The sequence below is a fragment of the Saccopteryx leptura genome, chromosome 11 (genome assembly GCF_036850995.1).
Source record: "Saccopteryx leptura isolate mSacLep1 chromosome 11, mSacLep1_pri_phased_curated, whole genome shotgun sequence".
Taxonomy (NCBI): Eukaryota; Metazoa; Chordata; class Mammalia; order Chiroptera; family Emballonuridae; genus Saccopteryx; species Saccopteryx leptura.
The window spans coordinates 62265803-62293206 of NC_089513.1; the positions used below are offsets into that span (position 1 = coordinate 62265803).

The 27404-nt window shown below is 39.0% G+C and overlaps 1 protein-coding gene across 3 annotated transcripts in view; it reads right to left on the reverse strand.

The window, feature by feature from the left end:
* Nucleotides 1–27404, reverse strand: part of KBTBD12 (kelch repeat and BTB domain containing 12) — an 89907-nt gene that overhangs the window by 31328 nt on the left and 31175 nt on the right. For all 3 annotated transcript variants that reach the window (XM_066352207.1, XM_066352206.1, XM_066352208.1), the window contains exons 3-4: nt 26177–26447; nt 24013–24163 (exon numbers count right to left, since the gene is read on the reverse strand). In XM_066352207.1, the coding sequence (XP_066208304.1) occupies nt 24013–24163; nt 26177–26447 (422 nt within the window). The remainder of the gene's footprint in view (nt 1–24012; nt 24164–26176; nt 26448–27404) is intronic.

Genomic DNA, 27404 nt, shown 5'->3' on the forward strand with positions numbered 1-27404 from the left:
CTGTTAACTGTAGAACTCTGCTGTTGATTGGGCCCGCTTTCTTTCTTTCTTTTTTTACAATTTTTATCTTAAAATTTTTTTTAAATAAGAAAATTAAATTTAACAGGGTGACATTGATCAAGGAGTACATAGGTTTCAGGTAAACATTTCTATAGCATTTGAAATATTGATTATGTCGTATACCCATCACCCAAAGTCAAATCATTTTCCATCACCTAATATTTTCCATCTTTACACTATTCCTCCCACACCCTTCCCCTACCCTCATCCCCTAGATACCCCTCCCCCAGTAACCATTTCACTTTTATCTATGTCCATGAGTCTCATATTATATCATGGGCCCTCTTTCAGTGTGGTACTCTGCTAGCTAGAAGTTCCTTAGTCCAAAAACAGTGGTGCATCATGGCCGTAAAGAAGATAATTTTTCTGTAGCAGTTAAACATGGCGACCACTAATCAGGTAAGAATGAGATGATTTAGTTACCTGTTCTGCAAGACCAAGGAGAGCTACTATTAGGCTTGTTTATATTATACACTGTATAGAAGTATAAGCAAACAGGTTAAATGAAAGTTACTGGGAGTCAGGCCAGAAAACATCAAGCAACCAACATTCTGAATGTAATTCAGAAGTTTCACATAAAAGCCCATTAGAACAGCATTCCCAACGTAAAGCATATAAGAAATGGGTATTAATCTCTTGGTTTATGGATAATTAGAATGCTTGTCATTTTTGTTTCTCTGTTACTAAGTGTATTTAATTATAATGTCAGCCTTTACTCTACAGAACCAACCTTTTAAATATGTGCCCTCTTTTTTGGTTGGCAGATGCTGCATATGTTTCGTTCGAGGGCTTCCTGGGCTTGCAGGGCATTCTGTCTTTGTTCTGATTACTAACATCTGGACATGTTCTCTGTCTCAGTAGGATAAAATTCCACAATTAAGTACACTTTCAGCATGATTAATAACAGCAGACTTAATGAGCTTAAACTGGAGGTGAATCCTGGGTAGATAAATAATCAGATAAAAGCATGATCTTTACTAATAATTGTTAAAGGTGGAATTAAGCAAGACTTGTGGAGACAAAATATCTTGGCAAGGCAACTTAATTTCTGCAGAAGGGCATGCTGCTGCTATTGAAAGCCAGCAAGCACATGGGTGGAAGGCAAATTCTGTTTTTATCTCTAACGCAGGCCCTAGGTTGCTGGGTCTTGCTTTACTGCAGGGGTCCTGTTGGGCAGATAAAACATATTATGCTCACTTTGTTAAAAATGGCGCTGCCCACATGTTTTCCATAATGGCTATACTGGTTTACATACCCACCAGCAGTAAATAAGGGTTCCTGTTCTTCCACAGCCTCTCCAACAATTGTTATTACCTGTCCTATTGATAATAGCTAATCTAACAGGTGTAAGGTGGTATTTGATTGTAGTTTTGATTTGTATTTTTCTAATAGCTAGTGAAGAAGGGCATCTTTTCATGTATCTGTTGGCCATTTGTGTGTCCTCTGGGGAGAAGTGTCTGTTCAGGTCCTCTCTCTATGTTTTAATTGGATTGTTTGCTTGTTTGTTGTTAAACTTTGTGAGTTCTTTATATATTCTGGACATTAACCCCTTATCAGAGCTGTTGTTTGTGAATATTATCTCCCATTTGGTTGGCTGCTTTTTTGTTTCTTTGCCTGTGCAGAAGCTCTTTATAGTCTCATCAGTTATTTTTGCTTTTACTTCCCTTGCTTTTGGGGTTAAATTCATAAGTCGTTCTCTACAGCCAATGTCCATAAGTTTAGTACCTATGTTTTCTTCTATGTAATTTATTGTTTCAGATCTTATATTTAGTCTTGGATCCATTTTGATAAATTTTTGTGCAAGGGGACAAACTGTAGTCAAGTTTTACTCTTTTGCATGTGGCTTTCCAATTTTCCCAGCACCATTTATTGAAGAAGCTTTCTTTTCTCCATTGTGTGGTTTTGGATCCTTTGACATAGATCATTTGTCTATATATATGAGTTGCTTTTTTTCCTGAGTGCTCAATTTTGTTCTATTGGTGTATATGTGTTTTCTTGCCAATACCCTGCTGTTTTGCTTATTGTGGCTCTATAGTATAATTTGAAGTTATGTGGTGTGATACATCTGGCTCCATTATTTATTCTCAGAATTGCTTTGTCTATTCAGGGTCTTTTATGGCTGCATACAAATATGGTAAATTTTTTGTTGTATTTCTTCAAAAAATGACATTGGGATTTTAATGGGGATTGTACTGAATTTGTTATGGCTTTGGGTTAATATGGCCATTTTAACTATGTGATTCTTCCAATCCATAAACATAATTTTTTTTTTCATTTCATTGTATCTTTTTCTTTCTTTCTTTTTTTTTTATTAATTTTTTTTTTTGTATTTTTGTGAAGCTGGAAACGGGGAGAGACAGTCAGACAGACTCCCGCATGCGCCTGACCGGGATCCACTTGGCACGCCTACCAGGGGCAACGCTCTGCCCACCAGGGGGCGATGCTCTGCTCCTCCGGGGCGTCGCTCTGCCGCGACCAGAGCCACTCTAGCGCCTGGGGCAGAGGCCAAGGAGCCATCCCCAGCGCCCGGGCCATCTTTGCTCCAATGGAGCCTTGGCTGCGGGAGGGGAAGAGAGAGACAGAGAGGAAGGGGGGGTGGAGAAGCAAATGGGCGCTTCTCCTATGTGCCCTGGCCGGGAATCAAACCCGGGTCCCCCCGCACGCCAGGCCGACACTGTACCGCTGAGCCAACTGGCCAGGGCCTCACTGTATCTTTTTCAATTTAGCAAAGAACAAAAACCATATGATCCTATCAGTAGATGCAGAAAAGGCATTCAATATAATACAACATTATTTTATGTTCAAAACACTCAATAAAATGGGTATAGAAGAAAAATATCTCAACATAATAAAGGCCATATATGACAAAACATCAGCTAACATCATACAAAATGGTAAAAAACTAAAAAAAAATTCTCTAAAATTAGGAACAATACAAGGCTGCCCACTCTTTCTCTCTACTCTTATTCAACATAGTCCTGGAAGCTCTAGCCAGAGCAGTCAGACAAGAAATAAAAGGCATTCATATTGAAAAAAGAAAAAGTAAAGGTTTCACCTTTTGCAGATGACATGATCCTGTACATAGAAAATCCAAGACTCCACTGAAAGACTCTTTAGAAACAATCAACCAATACAGTAAGGTTGCAGGATACAAAATTAATATACAGAAATTGATTACTTTCATATATGTCAACAATGAAACTTTGGAGAATGAATTCAAAAAAATAATCCCTTTACAGTTGTAACACAAAAACCTAGGAATAAACATAGCAAAGAATGTAAAGGACCTATATACTGAAAACTACAAAGCATTATTAAATAAAATCAAAGAAGAGAAAATGAAATGCAAAAATATCCCATGTTCTTGGATAGGAAGAATAAATATAGTTAAAATGGCCATATTACCCAAAGCAATATACAAATTTAATGCAATTCCCATCAAAATTCCAATGTTATTTTTTAAAGAAATGGAACAAAAAACCATCAGGTTTGTATGAAACCATATAAAATACCCTGAATAACCAAAGTAATCTTGAGGGAAAAACAAAAACAAAGAAACGAAGCTTGAGTATTACAATACCTGACTTCAACTTACACTACAGAGCCACAATAATCAAAATAGTGTGGAATTGGCAGAAAAATACACACAGACCAATGGAACAGAGAGCCCAGGAATAAAACTACATATATATGGGCAAATCATCTTTGATAAAGGAGCCAAAAACACACAATGGAGAAATGAAAGCCTCTTCAATAAATGGTGCTGGGAAAACTGGAAAGCCACATGCAAAAGAGTAAAACTTGACTACAGTTTGTCACCTGGCACAAAAATTAATTCAAAATGGATCAAAGACCTAAATATAAGACCTCAAACAATAAATTACATAGAAGAAAACAGGTACTAAACTCATGGACCTTGGCTGTAGAGAACATTTTATGAATCTGACCCCAAAGGCAAGGGAAGTAAAGGCACAGATAAATGAATGAGACTACATCAAACTAGTAAGCTTCTGCACAGCAAAAGAAATGGACAACAAAACAGACAGCTAACTAAATGGGAGATAATATTTTCAAACAAAAGCTCAGATAAGGGATTAATATCCAAAATAGATAAAGAACTCACAAAGCTCAGCAACAAACAAGCAAGAAAGCAAACAAACAAACAATCTAATAAAAAATGGGGAGAGGACATGAATAGACACTTCTCCCAGGAAGAAATACAAATGACCAATAGATATATGAAAAGATGCTCGTCTTCACTAGCTACTAGAGAAATGCAAATCAAAACTACGATTAGATACCACCTTATACCGGTTAGATTAGCCATCATCAACAAGATAGGTAATAACAAGTGTTGGAGAGGCTATGGAGAGAAAGAAACTCTCATTCACTGTTGGTGGGAATATAAATTAGTACAGCCATTATGGAATAAAGTATGGTGGTTCCTAAAAAAATTAGGAATAGAGCTACCATATGACCCAGCAATTCCTCTACTGGGTATATACCCCCAAAACTCAAAAACATGGGTATGTAAAGACACATGCACCCCTATGTTCATCACAGCATTATTCACAGTGGCCAATACATGGAAGCAACCGAAGTGCCCTTCAATAGAGAATTGGATAAAGAAGATGTGGTACATATATACTATGGAATACTGCTCAGTCATAAGAAATGATGACATAGTATCATTTATGACAACATGGATGGACCTTGATAACATTATACTGAGTGAAATAAGTAAATCAGAAGTAAATCAGAAAAAGGTAAAAACTATGAATCCATACATAAATGGGACACAAAATTAAGACTCATGGACAGAAATAGGAGTGCAGTGGTTACCAGGGGGAGGGGGAAGAAGGAGGAGGAAGGACATAAACAGGGACAAATATAAATGTGACTGAGGATGATTCGATTTTGGGTGATGGGTACACAACATAATTGACTGTCCAAATGATATGGAGATGTTTGCCCAAAATCTATGTACTCTAGTTGACTAATGTCATCCTGTTAAATTTAATCGACTAAATAAAAAATTAAAAAATGCTTTGTAGTTTTCAGTATATAGGTCTTTCCCATCCTTTGTTAAGTTTATTCCTCTATATTGTGTATTTTTTGTTGTTGCAATTGTAAAAGGAATTGTTTTTTTCATTTTCTAAAGTTTCATTGTTGTCATATAGAAAAAGAGAAGACTTTTGTATATTGATTTTATATCTTGTGGATTTATTGTATTTGATTTTTGTTTCTAATAGTTTTTCAGTGGAGTCTTCCAAGTTTTCTATACACAGAATCATGTCATCTTCAAAAAGTGATATCATTACTTCTTTTTTCCCAACATGGATGCCTTTTATTTCTTTCTCTTGCTTGATTATTCTGATTAAAACTTTCAGAACTATGTTGAATAAGAGAGAGTGGACATCTTTGTCTTGTTCCTGATTTTAAGGGAAAAGCTTCCAGTTTTCCACCATTTAGTGTAATATTGTCTGATGGTTTGTTAAACATGGCCTTTATTATGTTGAGGTCATTTCTTTCTATGCCCATTTAATTGAGTGTTTTAAACATAAATGGCTGTTGTATCTTATTAAATTCCTTTTCTGTAACTATTGATAGAATCATATAATTTTTCCTTATTGATGCGGCGCATTACATTGATTTGCATATGTTAAACCATTCTTGTGCTCATGTAATAAATCCCACTTGATCGTGATGTATTTTATTTTATTTTATTTTTTTCCTTTTCACAGAAACAGAGAGAGTCAGAGAGAGAGATAAACAGGGACAGATAGGAACAGAGAGAGATGAGAAGCATCAATCAGTCCTTCATTGCAACACCCTAGCCGTCCACTGACTGATCTCCCACATGTGCCCTGACCGTGGGGCCTCAGCAGACCGAGCAACCCCTTGCTCGAGCCAGCGACCCTGGGTCCAAGCTGGTAAGCTTTTTTTTTTTTTTTTTTTTCCTCAAACCAGATGAGCCCACTCTCAAGCTGGCGACCTCGGGGTCTCAAACCTGGGTCCTCCGCATCCCAGTCCTACGCTTTATCCACTGCGCCACCGCCTGGTCAGGCGACACCTTAGTTGTTCATTGATTGCTTTGCTTTCTCATATGTGCCTTGACTGCAGGCCTTCAACAGACTGAGTAACCCCTTGCTTGAGCCAGTGACCTTGGGTCCAAGCTGGTGAGCTTTTTGCTCAAACCAGATGAGCCCACGCTCAAGCTGGCGACCTCGGGGTCTCAAACCTGGGTCCACCGCATCCCAGTCCGATGCTCCATTTACTGCGCCTCCGCCTGGTCAGGCTGATCGTGATGTATTTTAATGTATTGTTGTATTCAATTTGCTAGTATTTTGTTAAGGATATTTGCATCAGTATTTACTAGAAATATTGGTCTGTAGTTTTCTTTTTTTGTATTGTTCTTGCCAGGTTTTAGTATCAGGATTATGTTGGTCTCATAAGATGTGTTAGGAAGTATTGCTTCTTCTACTACTTTTTGGAAGACTTTGAGAAGAATGGGTACCAAATCTTCTTTGAATATTTGGTAGAATTTACGAGTGTAGCAATCTGGTCCTGGACTTTTATTTTTGAAGAAGTTTTTGATAGTTGCTTCTATTTCCTCCCTGCTTATAGGTCTATTTAGGTTTTCCACTTCTTCATGATTTGCGCTAGAAAAATTGTATGGTTCTAGGAATTTATCCATTTCTTCTGGACTGTTAAATTTGGTGATAAATAATCTTTCATAGTATTCCAGTATGATCCTTTGTATATCTATGATATCTGTGGTAAGTTCTCCTCTTTCATTTCAGATTTTGTTTATATGAGTCTTTTCTCTTTTTTCCTTAGTAAGTTTAGCCAGGTTTTGCCAATTTTATTGATCTTTTCCAAGAATCAGATTTTTTATTTTTGTTGTATTTTTATGTATAGTTTTTTTGTTTTCTATTTCATTTAGTTCTGCTCTAATTTTTACTATTTCCTTTTTTTTCTGTTGACTTTGTTTTTTTTCTAGTTCTTCAAGGTGCAATGCTAGGTTGTTTATTTGGTATTGCTCTTGTTTCTGTTTTTTTTTTTTTCTTTTCATTTTTTCTGAAGCTGGAAACAGGGAGAGACAGTCAGACAGACTCCCGCATGCGCCCGACCGGGATCCACCCGGCATGCCCACCATGGGGCGACACTCTGCCCACCAGGGGGCGATGCTCTGCCCATCCTGGGCGTCGCCATGTTGCGACCAGAGCCACTCTAGCGCCTGGGGCAGAGGCCACAGAGCCATCCCCAGCGCCCGGGCCATCTTTGCTCCAATGGAGCCTTGGCTGCGGGAGGGGAAGAGAGAGACAGAGAGGAAAGCGCGGCGGAGGGGTGGAGAAGCAAATGGGCGCTTCTCCTGTGTGCCCTGGCCGGAATCGAACCCGGGTCCTCCGCATGCTAGGCCGACACTCTACCGCTGAGCCAACCGACCAGGGCCGCTCTTGTTTCTTGATATAAGCCAGTAATGACATAAATGTCTCACTTATTACTGCTTTTGCCGAGTTCCAGAAATTTTGATATGTTGTGTTTCATTCTCATTTGTCTGTATATATCTTTTGATCTCTGCTTTTATTTCTATAACCCAGTTATTTTTTAGAATGTTGTGTAATTTCCACATTTTTGTCATTTTTTAAAACTTTATTTTTGTAGTTAAATTCTAATTTAAGAGGCTTATGGTCATAGAATATGCTTGGTATAATTTCAATCTTCTTCAATTTGTTGAGGTTGGTTTTATGGCCCAACATATGATCTATCCTTGAGAATGATCCATGCACACTGGAAAAGGATGTATAATCTGATGGTCTGGGATTAAATGTTCTATTATGTTCATTTGGTCTAGTGCAGAGGTCTCAAACTTGCGGCCTGCGGGCCGCATGCGGCCTGCTGAACAATTTTTTGCCGCCCGCAGACTAATCCACGAACTACAGTTTATGGTTGTTTTGTGACACTGAAAAGTGTTGTGTAACAGTTGCCTTTTGTAGACCTAGTGCGGCCCGCCGAACAGCTGTGATCTTGCTCTGCGGCCCACATGCTGAGTTGAGTTTGAGACCCCTGGTCTAGTGTGTAATTTAAGGCTAATATTTCTTTATTGATTTTCTGTTTGGATGGTCTATCTAAAGCTGTCAATTATGTGTTAAGATCTCCAAATATGATTGTGTTTTTGTCTATCTCTCCTTTTTGTTCTGTTAGTAGATGTCTTATATAGTTTGGTGTTCCCTCATTTTGTGCATATATGATATATTAAGAAGTTGATGACTTCTTGATATAGTGTTCCCTTTACCATTATGAATTGTCCATCTTAGTCTCTTGTTAACTTTGTTGTCTTAAAGTCAGTATTGTCAGATATAAGTTTAGCTACACTTGCTTTTCTTTAGTCATTATTTGCTTAGAGAATCATCTTCTAACCTTTCACTTTGAGTCTATTTTTCCCCCTGCAAATTAAATGTTTCCTGAAGGCAACATATGATTGGAGTTTGCTTTTCTTTCTTTTTTTTTGTATTTTTCTAAAGTTGGAAATGGGGAGGCAGTCAGACAGACTCCCGCATGCGCCCGACCGGGATTCACCTGGCATGCCCACCAGGGGGCGATGCTATACCCATCTGGGGCATTGCTCTGTTGCGACCAGAGCCATTCTAGCACCTGAGGCAGAGGCCATGGAGCCGTCCCCAGTGCCTGGGCCAACTTTGCTCCAGTGGAGCCTCGGCTGCGAGAGGGGAAGAGAGAGACAGAGAGGAAGGAGAGGGGGAGAGGTAGAGAAGCAGATGGGTGCTTCTCCTGTGTGCCCTGGCCGGGAATCGAACCTAGGATTCCTGCATGCCAGGCCGACGCTCTACCACTGAGCCAACCGGCCAGGGCGGGGTTTGCTTTTTTATCCAATCTGATAATTTGTGCCTCTTTATTGGTGATTTCAGTCCATTTAAATTTAGGATAATTATTGACATATGAGGATTTTTTAGAGCCATTTTGTTTTGTTTTCTGGTAGCTCGGTGTCTCCTTTCACTGTTTTCTTTGGGTTTCTATCTGTCATTTTTGGTAGTATTCCACGCTTCTTTCTTCTATTTCTTCTTATATCAAGCTATGTATTTCAGGATTGTTTCTTTCTTAGTTTGTTACTCTTAGGTTATTGAGAAAAAAGGTTTCATATATACAAGAGTTTTTTGTCTTATGAGTGCTTCTTCACTCCATCCTTTTTTGCTACTTTAGACCTTTATCCTCTCCCACTTTATGTTTTGTCAGAGATTATCCTCATTTACATTGTAACCTTGTTGGAGCTTTTACTTGTAGTTTTGTTCTTTGTATCTGGTAGAAGATCCTTTTGAGTATTTCTTGTTGTGCTGTTTTCTGGTGATATATTCCTTCAGCTTCTGTATGTTTGGAAAAGTTTTTATTTCTCCTTCATAATTGTAGGATAACTTTGATAAATATAGCATTCTTGACTGGTAATTCCTTTCTTTCAGTACTTAGCTTATTTGGGTCTACTCCCTTCTGGATTGTAGTTTCTCTCTCTCTCTCTCACACACACACACACACACACACAAAACCAAAACAAAACAGTAAAGAAAAACTAAAGTAAAAAAAAAAGTTAGAAGAAAAATCTCCTCCAAACATCCAAGCTAAAAGAGGCTTTTCTATTTTTTCCAGTAGGTGGTGCTGGACTACAAGTGTTAGCTCTGAAATTGCCAGGCTGGTCTCCACTGAGAAGCTGATGTCAGTATGATGCATGGGGCATGCTGTGAGGTTCATGGTTTTAGCAATGGCTAGCTCAGGCGTCTGGGTGCTCCTACTTGCATCTCAGCATACCAGGGGACAAGACACAGACCACCTCTGCTGTTCAGGGGAAAACATGGTCCTTTAGAACAAGCTGTGGGGTATGTCTCTGGCATTCTCCATAGCTGCAGGGGGAGTAACATGGGATCTGGGAAGCTGGTGGAACTACACTTTGTATTTTTGCGTCCACAGACAGTGCAAATAATGGCAGTGACCCACATTCTGCTGCTTTGGTTCAGCATCACACCAATTTTTCTGCAATCTCTCTGCTCTTCCCAGTGGAAAAAGATCCAATCACTCCAGTTTCTCTGCTCTCTGGAGCCCCAGTGGACAAAAACCCAGACAGTTAAGGCCTCTCTCCTTTCTGGAGCTGACTGAGAGTACATGCTATCTTCTACTCTCCTTCTCAGACTTTCCCACCTTTAGTCCATTCAATGCATGAATCTTTCAGGCAAGATTGGGAGCCCAGCTGAGGTTTCTTTGCTCAGTTATAGCTTTTCAATGTGTTGAAATTTCAAGGGGAGAGATCAGGAGTATCTCTCACACCACTGTTACTCTGACATCTCCAAAGTAATAATTTTAAAGTAAACCTCTACAGAACTAAATTATATTAAAGACAATACAGAAAACAAAGGCAATTTCCTCCCTATACCAACTAATGAGAATAAAATTATAACAATTTTTAGTTTAACAAGGAATCTGTCAGAAAACAAAGTTAACTATTAGCGGGACTATTGTTTGCTTAAAAGACTAGTGTGCAACCAGAAGGAGTTAAAATTCCTTTTAAAGGCCTTCCACAGGACAGTTGGAGATGGATGTTAAGTAAGTAGGTTTCCACAAAAAGAATAGGGACTTAAGGGGAGCCCATAAGGTGCTGGGCTGGGATTAAGGGTTACACAGTAAGGCTAGCTAATTCTGGAAACCCATATTTGATAGGGGCTACTCTTACCAGATGGTATACAAAACCTGGGAAGAGAAACAGGGGGTGCCCAATCTCTCCCATGAGCTCCTCTATTCTCTTTCAGATGGGATATCACGACTCATTACCACAAGGCATGCCTCTGGGATGCATCCTGAAGAATTGGAATAAATTGGACCCACAAACATTAAAAAACAGGATTAATATTCTTCTATAATAGAGCATAGCCTCAATATAGATTAGGAGATGGGAAATTTGACCTAAAAATGGTAGTTTATATTATAACACTATCTTACAACTAGATCTATTTTGTAAAAGACAAGAAAAAAGGACTAAGGTGTCATATGTATAGGCCTTTATGGCATTGAGAAATAATCCTAGATTATATAAAAATTGTAAAACAGATCTTTTTTTTTTATAGCAATTATGAATAAAAAGAAACCTCACGCTGGGAATATAGAAAAAAATCCAGTGCTCCCATCTACTGTGCCCTAGGAGCTGGCAGTTCCCTCCGCCTGGAGCCATTATCACTATGTACTAACCTTAGGGTACATAGAGCAACCGAGACTAAAGCTAAATATAAACCACCACCTAGAGCAGCACCCCCGTAGCTCTTTCCCCTATGGGAAGCCATGCTGTCATTCTGGATAATAAGAGTTCACATCCCTTTCAACCTACAGGTAGGTCCTAATAAACATTAGAGACACACTGGGTAACTTCACAAGTGATCCAGAAAATTTATAGATGAATGCAGAAAAATGACCTTAAGCTTTGATCTGTCCTGGAAGGACATTACTCTAGTCCTCTAGGAGGCTGCAACAACGTCTGAAGGTGAAACCATGACGGGAAAGGCAAGAGCTTATGCCAGTGAGTCACACCTGCCAAGTGATAATTACCTGCTGGGAACTGAGGCAGTGCCCAATACAGAAACTAATTAAAATTATAACACACACAAAAAAATAGAAAACGGTCAAGGGACCACATACTTTTCTGGACCTTACAGGAAATAAAAAAATTCTCTAAACAAGGCCCCCCCAGCCGGTTGGCTCAGCGGTAGAGTGTCGGCCTGGCGTGCAGGAGTCCCGGGTTCGATTCCTGGCCAGGGCACACAGGAGAAGCGCCCATCTGCTTCTCCACCCCTCCCCCTCTCCTTCTTCTCTGTCTCTCTCTTCCCCTCCCACAGCCAAGGCTCCATTGGGGCAAGGATGGCCCGGGCACTGGGGATGGCTCTGTGGCCTCTGCCTCAGGCGCTAGAATGGCTCTGGTCGCGACAGAGCGACGCCCCAGATGGGCAGAACATCGCCCCCTGGTGGGCGTGCGGGGTGGATCCCGGTCGGGCGCATGCGGGAGTCTGTCTGACTGCCTCCCCGTTTCCAGCTTCGGAAAAATGAAAAAAAAAAAAAAAAAGAAAAAAAAAAAGAAAAAAAAATCTCAAAACAAAACAAAAATCCCAAAAACAGTTAATTATAATAAACTAGCAGCCACTAAGGGTCTCAGAAAAACCTGACAGCCTTTGTAGAAAGGCTGTGGGAGGCTGTAATCTAGCATACTAACCTAGCTCCTAAGGATCCTACAGGAAAAAGAATACTAAAAGACAAATTCATGACAGTTGGCCCAGATATTACAAGGAAATTACAAAAATGGGACCTTGCAACTCCTCTGGAGGCTATATTAGGGGCAGCCTCCTCAGTGTTCTATGACAGAGATCAAGAAGAAAAGGAGAGGGTCCCGGAAAAGAAAAAACACAAGGAGAAAAGGCAGGCTAAATAAATAGCTTCTCTACACAGGCAATGGTCCACAAAAGGGAAACTCAAGGGCACTCACCCAGGCAATTGTCATAAATGTAGAAAGCCTCACCACTAGAAGTGAGAATGTCCCAGGACACCATACCTCTTGTGCCAAAAGTCTGGCCACTGAAAGAGAGTCTTCCCTGCAAGCTAAAGGGACCCCAGGCCAATACCCTAGAGCAGTGGTCCCCAACCTTTTTTGGGCCATGGACCGGTTTAATGTCAGAAAATATTTTCACGGACCTGCCTTTAGGGTGGGACGGATAAATGCACAAAATAAAATTACGTGACCGGCGTAAAAACTGTGGTATTTTAAAATATAATTGTCGAACTTACAAGACAAGCATCAGGAGTGAGTCTTAGACGGATGTAACAGAGGGAATCTGGTCATTTTTTAAAAATAAAACATCGTTCAGACTTAAATATAAATAAAACGGAAATAATGTAAGTTATTTATTCTTTCTCTGCGGACTGGTACCAAATGGCCCACGGATTGGTACCGGTCCACGGCTCGGGGGTTGGCGACCACTGCCCTAGGGTGCCGTGGACTTGAACTAATGGGGCTCTACACTCCAGTGGGCTCCCACTAGGAACACCTTCATAGAAGAAACAGAGCCAAGGAGAACCCTTGAAGTGGCAGGAAAGCCTTTTAATTTTCTTTTAGACATGAGAGCCACCTTCTCTGTGTTAATCTTCTACCAGGGACCCTCTCTTTTGATCGCACTGTCATACAAGGAGTAGGTGGCACAACCTGGCCAAAGTATTTTATTCGACTCATAAACTGCTTCTGGGTAGAGCCACATCTGCACACTGAATTTCAGTTATGGCCGAGTGCTCCACTCTATTGTTAGAGATGTTTTAGGTAAAGTGAGAACTCATGTAATTTTCTTCATAGACACTGAGGAACCTGTCACTATAATGGCATTATTCATTAAAAATGAATCATTTAAAACTAATATAGATGAGGAAGAAGAACTTGACTCTCAAGTTTGGGCAATAGGAATTCCTGGTCAGACTCTTAAAGCTAAACCAGTTAGGATCAAATGAAAGGATCCAATCAATTTTCCCAATACCGCATAAATTTAGAGGCCAGGGAAGGGCTGCAGAGAATCATTACTATATTCCTGGGTTGTGGGTTACTAGTATCTTACAATTCTCCATGTAATACTCCCATCTTGTTGCAGGAAAAATGACACCCAAACAGAGGATAATAGACGTCCAGACAACTTAATAGAGGAAGAAGAATTTATTAGTAGTTGGCAGAGCACATGAGACTAGTAGCACCAAAGCACGAGCTCCCCGAACTAAGATTTCTTACATCTTATACACCTTTTACAGGGTCCATGCAGGTGGCATTTGATACCTTTGTCTGAGGTCCTACATGCACCTTGTGGCTCAAGGTGGGGTGGGGGCGTTTCGACAAGGCAGCAAAGGGGAAGGGGTTTCTGGATCCCTGTTCCTATCTATTTACAGATCCTGTTTTTCTTGTGAATGTTGTAAGAGTCTCCAGGAGGTTAGTTAGAGATCTATAACAGAGGTCCCCAAACTACGGCCCCCGGGCTGCATGCAGCCCCCTGAGGCCATTTATCCAGCCCCCACCACACTTCCAGAAGGGGCACCTCTTTCAATGGTGGTCAGTGAGAGGAGCATAGTTCCCATTAAAATACTGGTCAGTTTGTTGATTTAAATTTACTTGTTCTTTATTTTAAATATTGTATTTGTTTCTGTTTGTCTTTTTACTTTAAAATAAGATATGTGCAGTGTGCATAGGGATTTGTTCATAGTTTTTTTTATAGTCTGGCCCTCCAATGGCCTGAGGCTCTCCTCTAAAATGGAAAAGAAGTAGAACTGTCATTATTTGCTGATCACATGATCCTTTGCATAGAAAACCCTAAAGTCTCAGTCAAAAAACTACTAGACATTGTGGGACACAGGCTGTAAGCTGACAAAATCCTTACAGCCTAGGGCTTAGTTTAAGACTAAGCTCTTCTCCAGCCTTCTAATACTAAGATCCACACACCCTCTTAAGAGTAAGATCTTCTCAACACCCTTCTAATACTAAGATCTTCCACATACCCTTTTAATATTAAGATCTTCTCAATACCCTTCTTAAAACTAAGCTTTTCCCCACACCCTTGATTGTTGCATGATGTGGGGTTGTGTTCTCTTACGAGGAATCCCATTTATGCCTCAGATAAGTGGCTTTGTATCAGAGACTTCCTTATTTGTATATTGCCTTAAAGCAGGGGTCCCCAAACTACGGCCCGTGGGCCACATGCGGCCCCCTGAGGCCATTTATCCGGCCCCTACCACACTTCCGGAAGGGGCACCTCTTTCATTGGTGGTCAGTGAGAGGAGCGTAGTTCCCACTGAAATACTGGTCAGTTTGTTGATTTAAATTTACTCGTTCTTTATTTTAAATGTTATATTTGTTCCCATTTTGTTTTTTTACTTTAAAATAAGATATGTGCAGTGTGCATAGGAATTTGTTCATAGTTTTTTTTATAGTCTGGCCCTCCAATGGTCTGAGGGACAGTGAACTGGCCCCCTGTGTAAAAAGTTTGGGGACCCCTGCCTTAAAGGTTTTGTCTACTCTATAAAATAAAGCAAAACCAGGGGCTCTTGCTCTGATCTTGCCATCAACATTGCAGAGGCCTCCTGATCCCATCCTTTTTTCTCAGTGAGTCTATTTTCTTAATTCTGCGCCATTCTCCCTCAGGACCTGGAATTACTAGCTGCACTGGTTCATGGCAAGCCCTGATAAATGAATTTGGCAAGGTGGCAGGATATAATATCAATAATCAGAAATCAGTTGCATTTTTATACATCAACAATAAGCTGTCAGAAAAATACATTAAGGAAACAATCCTCTTCACTATTGCAACAACAACAAAAAATATATAAAGTACCTAGGAGTAAATTTAACCATGGAGATAAAAGACTTGTTACTTGGAAAATTATAAGGCATTGAAAAAATAAATTAAGAAAGATACAGTCAAGTGGAAGCATATACCATGTTCATGGATAGGAAGAAGAAACACCATTAAAATGTCTATACTGGCCCTGGCTGGTTGGCTCAGCGGTAGAGTGTCGGCCTGGCGTGCGGGGGACCCAGGTTCGATTCCCAGCCAGGGCACATAGGAGAAGCGCCCATTTGCTTCTCCACCCCCCCTCCTTCCTCTCTGTCTCTCTCTTCCCCTCCTGCAGCCAAGGCTCCATTGGAGCAAAGATGGCCCGAGCGCTGGGGATGGCTCCTTGGCCTCTGCCCCAGGTGCTAGAGTGGCTCTGGTCACGGCAGAGCGATGCCCCGGAGGGGCAGAGCATCGCCCCCTGGTGGGCAGAGCATCGCCCCTGGTGGGCGTGCCGGGTGGATCCCGGTCGGGCGCATGCGGGAGTCTATCTGACTGTCTCTCCCCGTTTCCAGCTTCAGAAAAATACAAAAAAAAAAAAAAAAAAGTCTATACTACCCAAAGCAATCTATAGATTCAATGCAATTCCCATTAAAATACCAATGGCATACTTCACAGATCTAGAACAAATATTCCAAAAATTTTTATGGAACCAAAATCAAACAAACAAAAACCCTACATAGCCTCAGCAATCTTGAAAATGAAGAACAAAGTGGGAGATTTTGTGATCTCACTTTCTGATATCAAGTTAAACCACAAGGTCATTGTAATCAAAACAGCTTGGTACTGGCATAAGAATAGGCATACAGATCAATGGAACAGAACAGAGAACCCAGAAATAAACCCACACCTTTATGGTCAATTGATATTTGACAAGGAAGTAAGAGTGTACAATGGAGTAAAGATAGTCTCTTAAACAAATGGTGTTTGTAAAATTGGACTGGTACATGCAAAAAAAGAAACTAGACCATCAACTTACACCATTCACAAAAATAAACTCAAAATGGATAAAAAAAACTTAAATACAAGCCACAAAACCATAAAAAACTTGGAAGAAAACATAAGCAGTAAACTGTCTGATATTTCTTTTTTATTTTATTTTATTTTATTTTTTTACAGAGACAGAGAGTCAGAGAGAGGGATAGACAGACAGGAATGGAGAGAGATAATAAGCCTCAATCATCAGTTTTTCGTTGCAACACCTTAGTTGTTCATTGATTGCTTTCTTATATGTGCCTTGACCGTGGGCCTTCAGCAGACCAAGTAACCCCTTGCTCGAGCCAGTGACCTTGGGTCCAAGCTGCTGAGCTTTGCTCAAACCAGATGAGCCGCACTCAATCTGGCGACCTCAGGGTCTCCAACCTGGATCCTTCCACATCCCAGTCCGACGCTCTATCCACTGCACCACCGCCTGGTCAGGCTCTGATATTTCTCATAGCAATATTTTTGTCAATATATCTCCATGGGAAAGTGAAATAAAAGAGAAAATGAACAAATGGGACTGTATCAAACTAAAAAGCTTTTGCACAGCAAAAGATACCACTAACAAAATAAAGCCTGACCTTTGGTGGTGCAGTGGATAAAGTGTCAACCTGGAACGCTGATGTCACCAGTTCAAAACCCTGGGCTTGCCTGGTCAAGGCACATATGGCAGTTGATGGTTCCTGCTCCTTCCTCTCCTTCTTTCTCTCTCTCTTTAAAATAAATAAATAAATAAACAAATAAATAAATAAATAAAGACAACCCGCACAATGGGAGACATATTTGCTGATATGTCTGATAAGGGAGTAATAACAAAAATTTATAAAGAACTTCTAAAACTCAACACTGGGAACCTAAACAATTCAATTAAAAAATGGGCAAAGGACCTGTATAGACACTTCTCCAAAGAGGATATACAGATAGCCAATATGCAAATGAAAAAATATTCAACATTACTAATCATCAGAGAAATGCAAATTAAAACCAAGATGAGATACCGCCTCACACCTGTCAGAATGGCACTCATTAACAAATCAATAAACAGCAAGCGCTGGCAAGGATGTAGAGAAAAAGGAATCCTCCTGTACTGGTGGTGGGAATACAGACTTGTGCAGTCACTGTGGAAAACAGTATTGTGTTTCTTCAAAAAATTAAAAATGGTTGCAGAGCTCCAGGGAAAAGCACCCTGGTCTTATCTCTCCAGGCAGAGGGGAACAGAAGCTCTATCTCCACACATGCTGCAGATGGCTTTTCCAGTCTACCTGAATCATTACCAGCTAGAAGCAGCGGTCATTGGGACTTGGACATGAGCTGCAAAGTATAGAATTGTGACAACAATTCCAGTGCCATGAGGACTTTTCCTTGATGTGGACTTTTTCTGGATTCCTGCTCCTTGTGATAGCTCCTAATGGACTGAACTGGGGTTGGGTTGCATTTGCAGGAATTTGGAATGGTGTTGGTGCCAACTTGGACTTGGTGAACACATTAAGGACACTACTCTTTTATGGATTCTTGTTGTATTGGCCAAGAGTTTGTTTAAAGGCTTTAATCACTGTAAAAAAAAATATAGAAGACTGGATAAAGAAGATGTGGCACATATACACTATGGTATACTACTCAGCCATAAGAAATGATGACATCGAATCATTTACAACAAAATGGTGGGATCTTGATAACATTATACGGAGTGAAATAAGTAAATCAGAAAAAAACAAGAACTGCATGATTCCATACATTGGTGGGACATAAAAACGAGACTAAGAGACATGGACAAGAGTGTGGTGGTTATGGGGGGAGAGGGAAGGAGGGAGAGGGGAAGGGGGAGGGGGAGGGGCACAAAGAAAACTAGATAGAAGGTGACGGAGGACAATCTGACTTTGGGTGATGGGTATGCAACATGATTGAATGACAAGATAACCTGGACATATTTTCTTTGAATATATGTACCTTGATTTATTGATGTCACCCCATTAAAATTAATAAAAATTTATAAAAAAATTAAAAATGGAATTTCCTTTGACTCAGCTATCTCACTTTTAGGAATATACCCTAAGAATATCAAATTACTGATTCAAAAGAAGATATGCACCCCAATGTTTACTGCTGCATTGTTTACAATAGCCAAGATCAGGAAACAGCCTGAGTGTCCATCAGTGGATGAGTGGATTACAAAGCTGTGGTACACATACACAATGGAATACTATGTGGCCATGAAAAAGAAGGAAATCTTTCCCTTTGCGATGGCATGGATGGACCTGGAGATTATTATGCTAACTGAAATAAGTTATGCAGAGAAAGAAAAATATCATATGTTCTCACTTATATGTGGTATCTAATGAACATGGTGAACTGAGGATTGGAATAGAGGCAGAGGCGGGGTCACAGGGAGTAGAGCAGGGGTCCTCAAACTTTTTACACAGGGGGCCAGTTCACTGTCCCTCAGACAATTGGAGGACCAGACCATAAAAAAAACTATGAACAAATCCCTATGCATACTGCACATCTTATTTTAAAGTAGAAAAACAAAACGGGAACAAATACAATATTTAAAATAAAGAACAAGTAAATTTAAATCAACAAACTGACCAGTATTTCAATGGGAACTATGCTCCTCTCACTGACCACCAATGAAAGAGGTGCCCCTTCCAGAAGTGCGGCGGGGATCGGATAAATGGCCTCAGGGGGCCGCATGTGGCCCGTGGGCCTGTAGTTTGGGCACCCCTGGAGTAGAGGGACAGCTGTCAGAGGGGAGAGGGATGAGGGGATGGGATCAGAGAAGGTGAAGGGATTAGTAAAATTACATATACATAACACATAGATACATATATCAGGAGAGCAAATCCCAGAGGGAAGTGAGGGAGGGATTTGGGGAGGAGGGAGGGTGATGTAATAGGGTGCACATTGTTGGGTGGTGAGGGTGTTATTTTGAGTGGGACACTAGAATCCATGTTAACATAATAAATTAAATAATTTATAAAAAATAAATTGATGCACCTAAACAGACACACAAAAGAAAAAGAAAAAAAAGGAAATAGCAGTAATTCCTTATGGGGGCCTCTGGAAAAAAATAGATAATATTGCATAGAAAATAGGTTTTGCTGAGCACACTGCTAAAAAAAAAAAAGCTACAAGAAGAAAACTAGTTCTCAATACTCTAATATTCACAACAAGCTTAAGTTAATTTATACCTCAATATTCAAGAAAAAAAAGTGAATGGGTTAAAGAGTGTAAATACACTAAAAATAGAGCAGAATGGTGTAAGATAAAATGACCTTATCTACCGCTCTAAAAATACACAATAAAAAGTAATCAAGAACCCACATAATTATTAGGCAAAAAAGCAAAACAAACAAACAAACAAACAAAAAATACCCTCTTCTGACAAGGTGCTAGGAAATTGCAAAACTATTAGCAAAAGTAAATGCTATTTCTTGTATTTTGTATGATTTTCTGTAACCCTCACTTGGAAAATTTTTGTTTCTGTGCAAACTTGCAAACTGAGCTGGAAACCACGAAATGTGTTAGCAGAAGGTGTCACCTGTTGAGAGAGCTTGCAAAGCAAAGATAATGTAACCTGATAAGTTAACCGCAAGTTTTGCTTCTGTGTAATAGCTTTTGCAAATGCTGTGGTCTTTGCTTATATAAACCCCTGGCTCTTGCCCCTCGAGGCTGCTGATTTGGAATTTATTAGCCCCAGCAGTCGAATTAGCTTGGAATAAACTCCTCAAATTCTTCTGTAGTACTGGTGTCTCCTTGGAACTCGCTGGTCACTTTACAGCACTCCTAGCTCAGAACAAACAGGGATAGAATTCCTAGTCCAGTGTCTAGTCATTGAGCTCTTGCCTGCTGCCCTTTCTAGTTCTACTACTAAACTTCTTCTTTTTCCTACTTCTTTTTGGACCTTGTATTCCCAAAGCCCTTGTCCCTTTTGTATCTTCCAGACTGGAAACAATTCACCTACAAATGGCCATCTGGCCAGAATATGTAAACCTACCTCTCAACCCTCTAGATCAGACTACTGATAAATTCTATATAAAATCCTGACCCTTACCTCCCTAGACAGGGAACAAATGATCCATCCCAAACCAACTCTACATCCTCACTCAGCAGGAAGTAGATACAGAAGACTGACCATTGACCTTCAACACCCCGAAAGCATTTGGGTGGTATCACTTGAGAGGGATCACTTAAGTAGGATAGACAGTTACCAGGACAGGGTAAGGGGAGAGGAGAGAAAAAATGGGGTTTATCTCACAAACTGAAGGAGGCAGTCAGCAGTCTTAAGGTCTGCCAGAACAAAATCACCAGACGTCCAGATGACCTTGAAACACTGCATGTTAGTCGCATTATCAAGGAAGAAGAGCCTTGAAATTCTATACATTAGACCAGGCAACAGGAAAACAAAGCCTTGAAGCTAAGAGTATGTAACTCCTAAGACCCCTACAGGCAGGGTGCTCAGGCTAGCTGAGTTGCCCACTTGTGCCAAGTGTATAGGTTTGCTTAATAAATTGATGGCTTGGCTTGAACTGTCTCTTGCCTGAATTCATTCTCATGAACATGACAAGAACTGAGGAGGGAGAAGCCCCCTTGGACTTGGACTTTCTTGGTGACAAATCCATTATAGGTATTAGGAAGATGTCATATTATACGAATCGGCACTGACCCCAATCACAATTGGACACATACAGATTCTCAAAAGCAGACAGGGTTTTTGCTAAGGCAATTAACAAATGACTAAGGTAATTAACAAATTAATGTACCTGTGTATCATTGAAATTGATAAGGTTTTAGGTTTCTATATAACATTTGCCCAAATTCCAATTGCCCAAATTCTACTACAATGAACAATTAAATCTGAACTAAGACTACCACAAAAACACCCAAACAACTGATCTTCATTCAATTTCAAGGCCAATAAATATATTTGGGGATTAAATAGCAAATGCTAGGGACGTTAACTCTTTTAGATTGAATCATTCAAGATGGTGAAATTTATTTGAGTTCCCAGTATACAGAAACTACATTCTAAGCTACTGAAAAAGCCTTTCTTCTTGGTTTTTCCACTTCCAGTTCCCTCCTATGTATATATTTTTTAACTGAAATACTGCCATTTATTAAAGTGCCAACTTTCATACTAGCAAATAAAATCTTACCAGTCCCTAGAATTAGAGCCACTGGAATTTTTTTCACCTTTGGTCTGTTCTTTATACCCTCACGTCATCAATCTTCCTGAGACATTCTTTAATCATCTTGCTTCACATTGTTTACTATTACCTCTTAGTTCTTCATCCATATAGGCCTATATAACCTGGTTCTCAATTTACCTATACAACTCTGTCTCTTACAGCAGTCTGCCTCTGGTGGCACATTCACTCACTCTCCTTGGAACTTCTATACCTACCCCCACACCTCTGCTATGCCACTCTTCCCACTGTTCTTGCCTGCTCTTCATCAGGACCTCATTTCCTACAGCAGTGGTCCCGAACCTTTTTTTGGGCCACGGACCGGTTTAATGTCAGAAAATATTTTCATGGACCTGCCTTTAGGGTGGGACGGATAAATGTATCATGTGACCGAGACAAGCGTCAAGAGTGAGTCTTAGACGGATGTAACAGAGGAAATCTGGTCATTTTTAAAAAATAAAACATTGTTCAGACTTAAATATAAATAAAACGGAAATAATGTAAGTTATTTATTCTTTCTCTGCGGACCGGTACCAAATGGCCCATGGACCGGTACTGGTTTGTGTCCCCGGGGGTTGGGGACCACTGTCCTAGAGCACACTCTTTTCTCCATTTTACCTACCCCAAACCTATAGGCCCTTTACAATCGACCTCTTTTCATTCATTCAGTGGACATTTGTTCATGCCATGAGAGATAAGCTCCAAAGAGTGTCTTTCCTCAAATGATTGACCAAAAAAGACATTATTATTTTTATTCCGCACTAGCCTCGTTGTTACTCCACATCGGGAATCATCTAGCTTTAATATAATTAATAGATGAGTTTTTTACTCCCGTAAGTTATACATCTATCTTAGGCAATCTATCCTAGTTTAGATAGTGCCTTTTCTGGGCCTATGACACAGCATCTGGTTATAACAAAGTTATATATATATATAATCTCCAGAAGAAAAAATTATAATTACAGGTGAATCTCATAATGGAGAAAGTTATAAATTATGTTGCACAATATATTCATTCTTAAAATTATAAAGTTATTAATATCTGAGTATATTAATTATTTTGCTTCACACTGTGCAGGCATCCAAAAGAAATAATGGCTTCTCTTTAGTAAACAAAATAATGAACAAAAAAACAAAACTACTCAAATGCTTGGTTTGTTTTCATCCCATATTTCATGTTTTTTTTTTTTCCTTTGTCATCTTTTTGCCACTTAGTCATCAGTGCAGACAGAATGAAATAAAGAGTTGGTATAATTATGACTTACCAGTCCAGTCAGCCTTCCTATACTTATGGGGGGAGAGAGAGAAGGTGCTAGAGGATGATGTTAGGGAAATGGGATGTGCTTAGAAGAAGAAAGGACTTCATAATAAATGAGGAAAAAACAAGAATAAAGAGTAGAAGAAGCCCTGGCCGGTTGGCTCAGCGGTAGAGCGTCGGCCTAGCGTGCGGAGGACCCGGGTTCGATTTCCGGCCAGGGCACACAGGAGAAGCACCCATTTGCTTCTCCACCCCTCTGCTGCACTTTCCTCTCTGTCTCTCTCTTCCCCTCCCGCAGCCAAGGCTCCATTGGAGCAAAGATGGCCCGGGCGCTGGGGATGGCTCTGTGGCCTCTGCCTCAGGCGCTAGAGTGGCTCTGGTCGCAACATGGTGACGCCCAGGATGGGCAGAGCATCGCCCCCTGGTGGGCAGAGCGTCGCCCCTGGTGGGCGTGCCAGGTGGACCCCGGTCAGGCGCATGCGGGAGTCTGTCTGACTGTCTCTCCCTGTTTCCAGCTTCAGAAAAATGAGAAAAAATAAAAAAATAAAAAAATAAAAGAGTAGAAGAAATATATTGATGTTCCAGGATTATTGGTGGGAATGAAATACTTTTTCACCAACCCCCTACTGGCTAGTGTAAGACCACACATATTCAAGCAATATGAAAAAAATGCATTCAGATAAAAATTATTTGATAACATCTCTGCAGAAATTAGGGGGGTGAGGCAAAATGAAGAGGATTGGCATGATCTGTGGCGTTGTCTTACCTATGATGAATCTCTCTTTTATTAGCGCAGATAATCACATTGGGTTGCAAAAGCCCACGTTTCATTGACTAAAAGTAGCCAAAGTCTTATTCCCATTTCAAAATATTTTTCTTGGTCATATGTATAAGGATGTATCTTACTGTTCTTATAGTCCAAGGGACTTCAAATTTCTATAAAAATAATTTTGCTTTCAATAAGTCAATGAATTTTCATTTAGTATTATCTAATAAGAAATAAAAGAAAAAAATTTGGCTAGTTATGTATACATTTGGACTGGAATAAAAGGGAAGAGGGAATATTTTGTTTTTACTGAGGCAAACTACTGAGAATAAAAGATTTTTTCAGCAATCTGCTTCTTCTTACCCAAAACATAAAGCTCACTGTTGACCACAGCTGTACTGAATCGGTACTTAGAATACTTCATGGGTGCCCGCTCTGTCCATTGATCTCGACGAGGGTCATACTGAAACAATCTGTTGCTTAACCGATCAGGTTCTTCATCAGGAAGATCCACCTGCATTAAACAAGACAACCAGCATAATAATACACCATTTAAAGATCTCTGTGAGTACATTAAAGCAATTAATCAAAGCAGATAGCCAAGGAGATAGAGGTTAATTGTAGTGACTCAAACTCACAAACACACAAATCGCATGACTTGGCGTTGTAAGTGCACTGTCAATATCAGAAAAAATTTATATTCTGTAATAATTGGCTAAGGTGTTGGGTTACAGCAAACAATCCGTGATTTTAGCAGTAAAACAAACAGCATTAAAAAAAAAATTGAAGCAGCTGCCTTGCCTTAAAAATGAAACAGAGCTTTCTGGAACAGTATTTAAAGTATAATTTCATTTTGTCAAACTTTGTAGAGGTGGATTTTAATATTTGTGAGAAACTAATTTTAATAATTTGTAAGGCATTCTTATTTATAATAATTTTCTAATTACAATGGAACAAAATAAATTATAGTGTCCTAGTAATTATTTTTATCCCATAATTATGACCTACATAGGAATGGTCTGAATTCAATTTTCCAAATTTTTGGATTAACATAAATTATTTTATGTATTTATTTTATTTACATATATTTTTAATGACTAGAGAGAGTACAAAGTGAATGTTTATTTTTACACAGATGTATATGGAATCTCCCACTCATCAACTTCGGGTGAAATACTTTTGTAAGGATACTTATATGTCTTTTGTATTGGTTGTTCAACACAGAAATAATTGCTATATTTATGAAAGTTGTGTGCAATTAATTTTAGTTAATTACTTTAAATGCATCAAGTTATGATCACCATGGTTGCAATCACAACCCCATGTTACCTTGCAATTAAATGTATAGTATTAGGTACAGACTAACAAAAGCTTATGTTATGCAGTAAATATAGAAGTTAATAAATACTAACTTTGTCTTAATTTACTTTCTAATGTAAGTATATATTTTCTTCTGATGTAAGTATTTAATATCCAATATCGTGAAAGTAGAGTAGAAAAAAACTTTCAAGTTGTCTGGAGCTTATTTATGCAAAATTAATTATGTAATGAATAGTTGTGAAAAAGTTTAATTACAAATAAAGTGTCAAGTATTAGCTACTAGCTGCGATTAAATCTATACTTCTTTTTGATACATAGCACAACATTTAAAATGTATTAAATTGTGAAGTTTAAGTTTTTTAAAATGGCAAAGTTCAAGTTTATGAAATAAATGCAAAAGCATCAGTTTTATCATGTAGCAAATATGAAGAAACAAGAAAGTATACAGGCAAAAATAAATTTTCTTTATGTCATGTGGGTGGACAAGAAGGAAGTAAAATTAATTTCTATGAGAAAGACTAGTTGTCCAGGGCAAAGGGCAGTTGGAATGATATGATACTACTGTGAGCGCTTCCAGGCACTGGGAGGAACACCCAAGAGAAGATAAAGACCACTGTGGCCACATTCTAATGACTTTTTAATTTTGGCTAGTCAATATTTCACAGGGCTTCAATACAAACAGTATTCTGATCTATCTGCTGATGGCCAACAAGACAGAAAGTGTTTAAAATCAAAATATACTTTTGTGGAAATGATTGTACCAACACAGGATGAGTATTCTCATTTCTCACTGAGAGTAAGAATTTTAAATGTGAAAGAGACGTAAGAGTTACTTGCCTCATGTCACACATCTATTATCCAAAGAGTACTGGGATGAGAACCCAGCTTCTCTGCCTCCTCCTTAGATGCTCCCCACAGATAATCCCTCAGAATAAGCGTCTTTCATAAATAGCAAGATAGGAAGAATGATGAAGAATACAGCATGAATACTGAATGAAGTCTTATCTGTGAATAACAGACTTTAAATATTCATTCTTCTAAATTGCTTTAACACTTTAAATATTAAGTTTAATATTCTATAAAATAACAAATATTTTACCGAAACGTAAGTCATACTCTTTTAGTATTTAACAACTACAACATTTTTCAATATAGCAGCCAGACTCAGCATAGCCATGCCAGTTAGGTACACAGAAAATTTCTTAACCTGAGGAGTCCATCCTCCAATCACATATAGTTTATTATTCATTGTCACTACAGCATGACACGCCAATTGTAGTGGAAGGGGAGACACCCTTTTCCATTTGTCCTTTTCTACAGAGTACTTATCAACACAGTTTGTAATAAGATACTGGTTTTTAATTTTCATCTGTCCTCCAATAACATAGAGGTCATTATGGACAGTGCCCAGAGCATAGAGCTCTCGAAATTCAGTTGTACATAACTTTTCCCAAAACTGGTTTCCTCTATCATGATACCTGTAAATTAACAGACAGAGAATTCAGAATTAGAGATAACATGAAAACAACTTATCCAAGAAACACACCTAAATTTATTTTTCAACTAAAATCAATAAGATTTGGTTCTTTTAATTGGAGACGGGAAAAAATCAATATAAGATAATAGTGGTACAGTTTTGCAGGGTTTTTTTTTTTTTCAAGAACTGATAACAAAATATAACATGCATATAAACAACCACACCTACTTGCAGAATTAAAAAATATATATATATTTAAATATAGTTTATCCAGGTCTGGTCTTCATTTCTTAATTCTGGGGAATAAAATCAAGAATAGAAATTTTTTTCCAGCAAATTATTTGTAATTTTACCATAAGAGAATAATAATTAATAATAAAGAAAAAAAGTCTCATTCTCTGGACTAGAAGTTTCACTTTAATACTACATTAAAGAAATAAGCTTTTGAGTAGAGAATCTGATCTCAATTCAGAGACTTCTAATGGGAAAATATAAAGGATGTGTAGACTTTTAAGGATTATTCATGTAGTTCTAACTGGCTTAGAACAGCATCAAGAGCACCTGCAGATGTATAAAAATCCACCTGCAGGTGTCTATTGGGCATTTAACATCTCTATTTTAATCCCCTAGATATGGTAAATTCAGTCATTTCTTCCATGAATAATTATGTCAGCTTAAGAATTTTGGGAAGTGGGGACAATAGGAAATATGATTTCTCAATACCTCCACAAGTCCAACACATTAACTGATTATCTGTCTGTGTGTGTAGCATCATATAGTCACTAAATATATGAATTTGTGGCTATCCTTTGCCTTGATTCTTGATAGTGGTTAAGTCAATCATATTTTGGGACATAGTCTAAGAAGGACTATGTCCCAATGTACATGGGGACAATGGGATAAAAGATGAGATATTAGATATGTCCTAGAAAATCCAGAATGTATACCAGAAATTCAA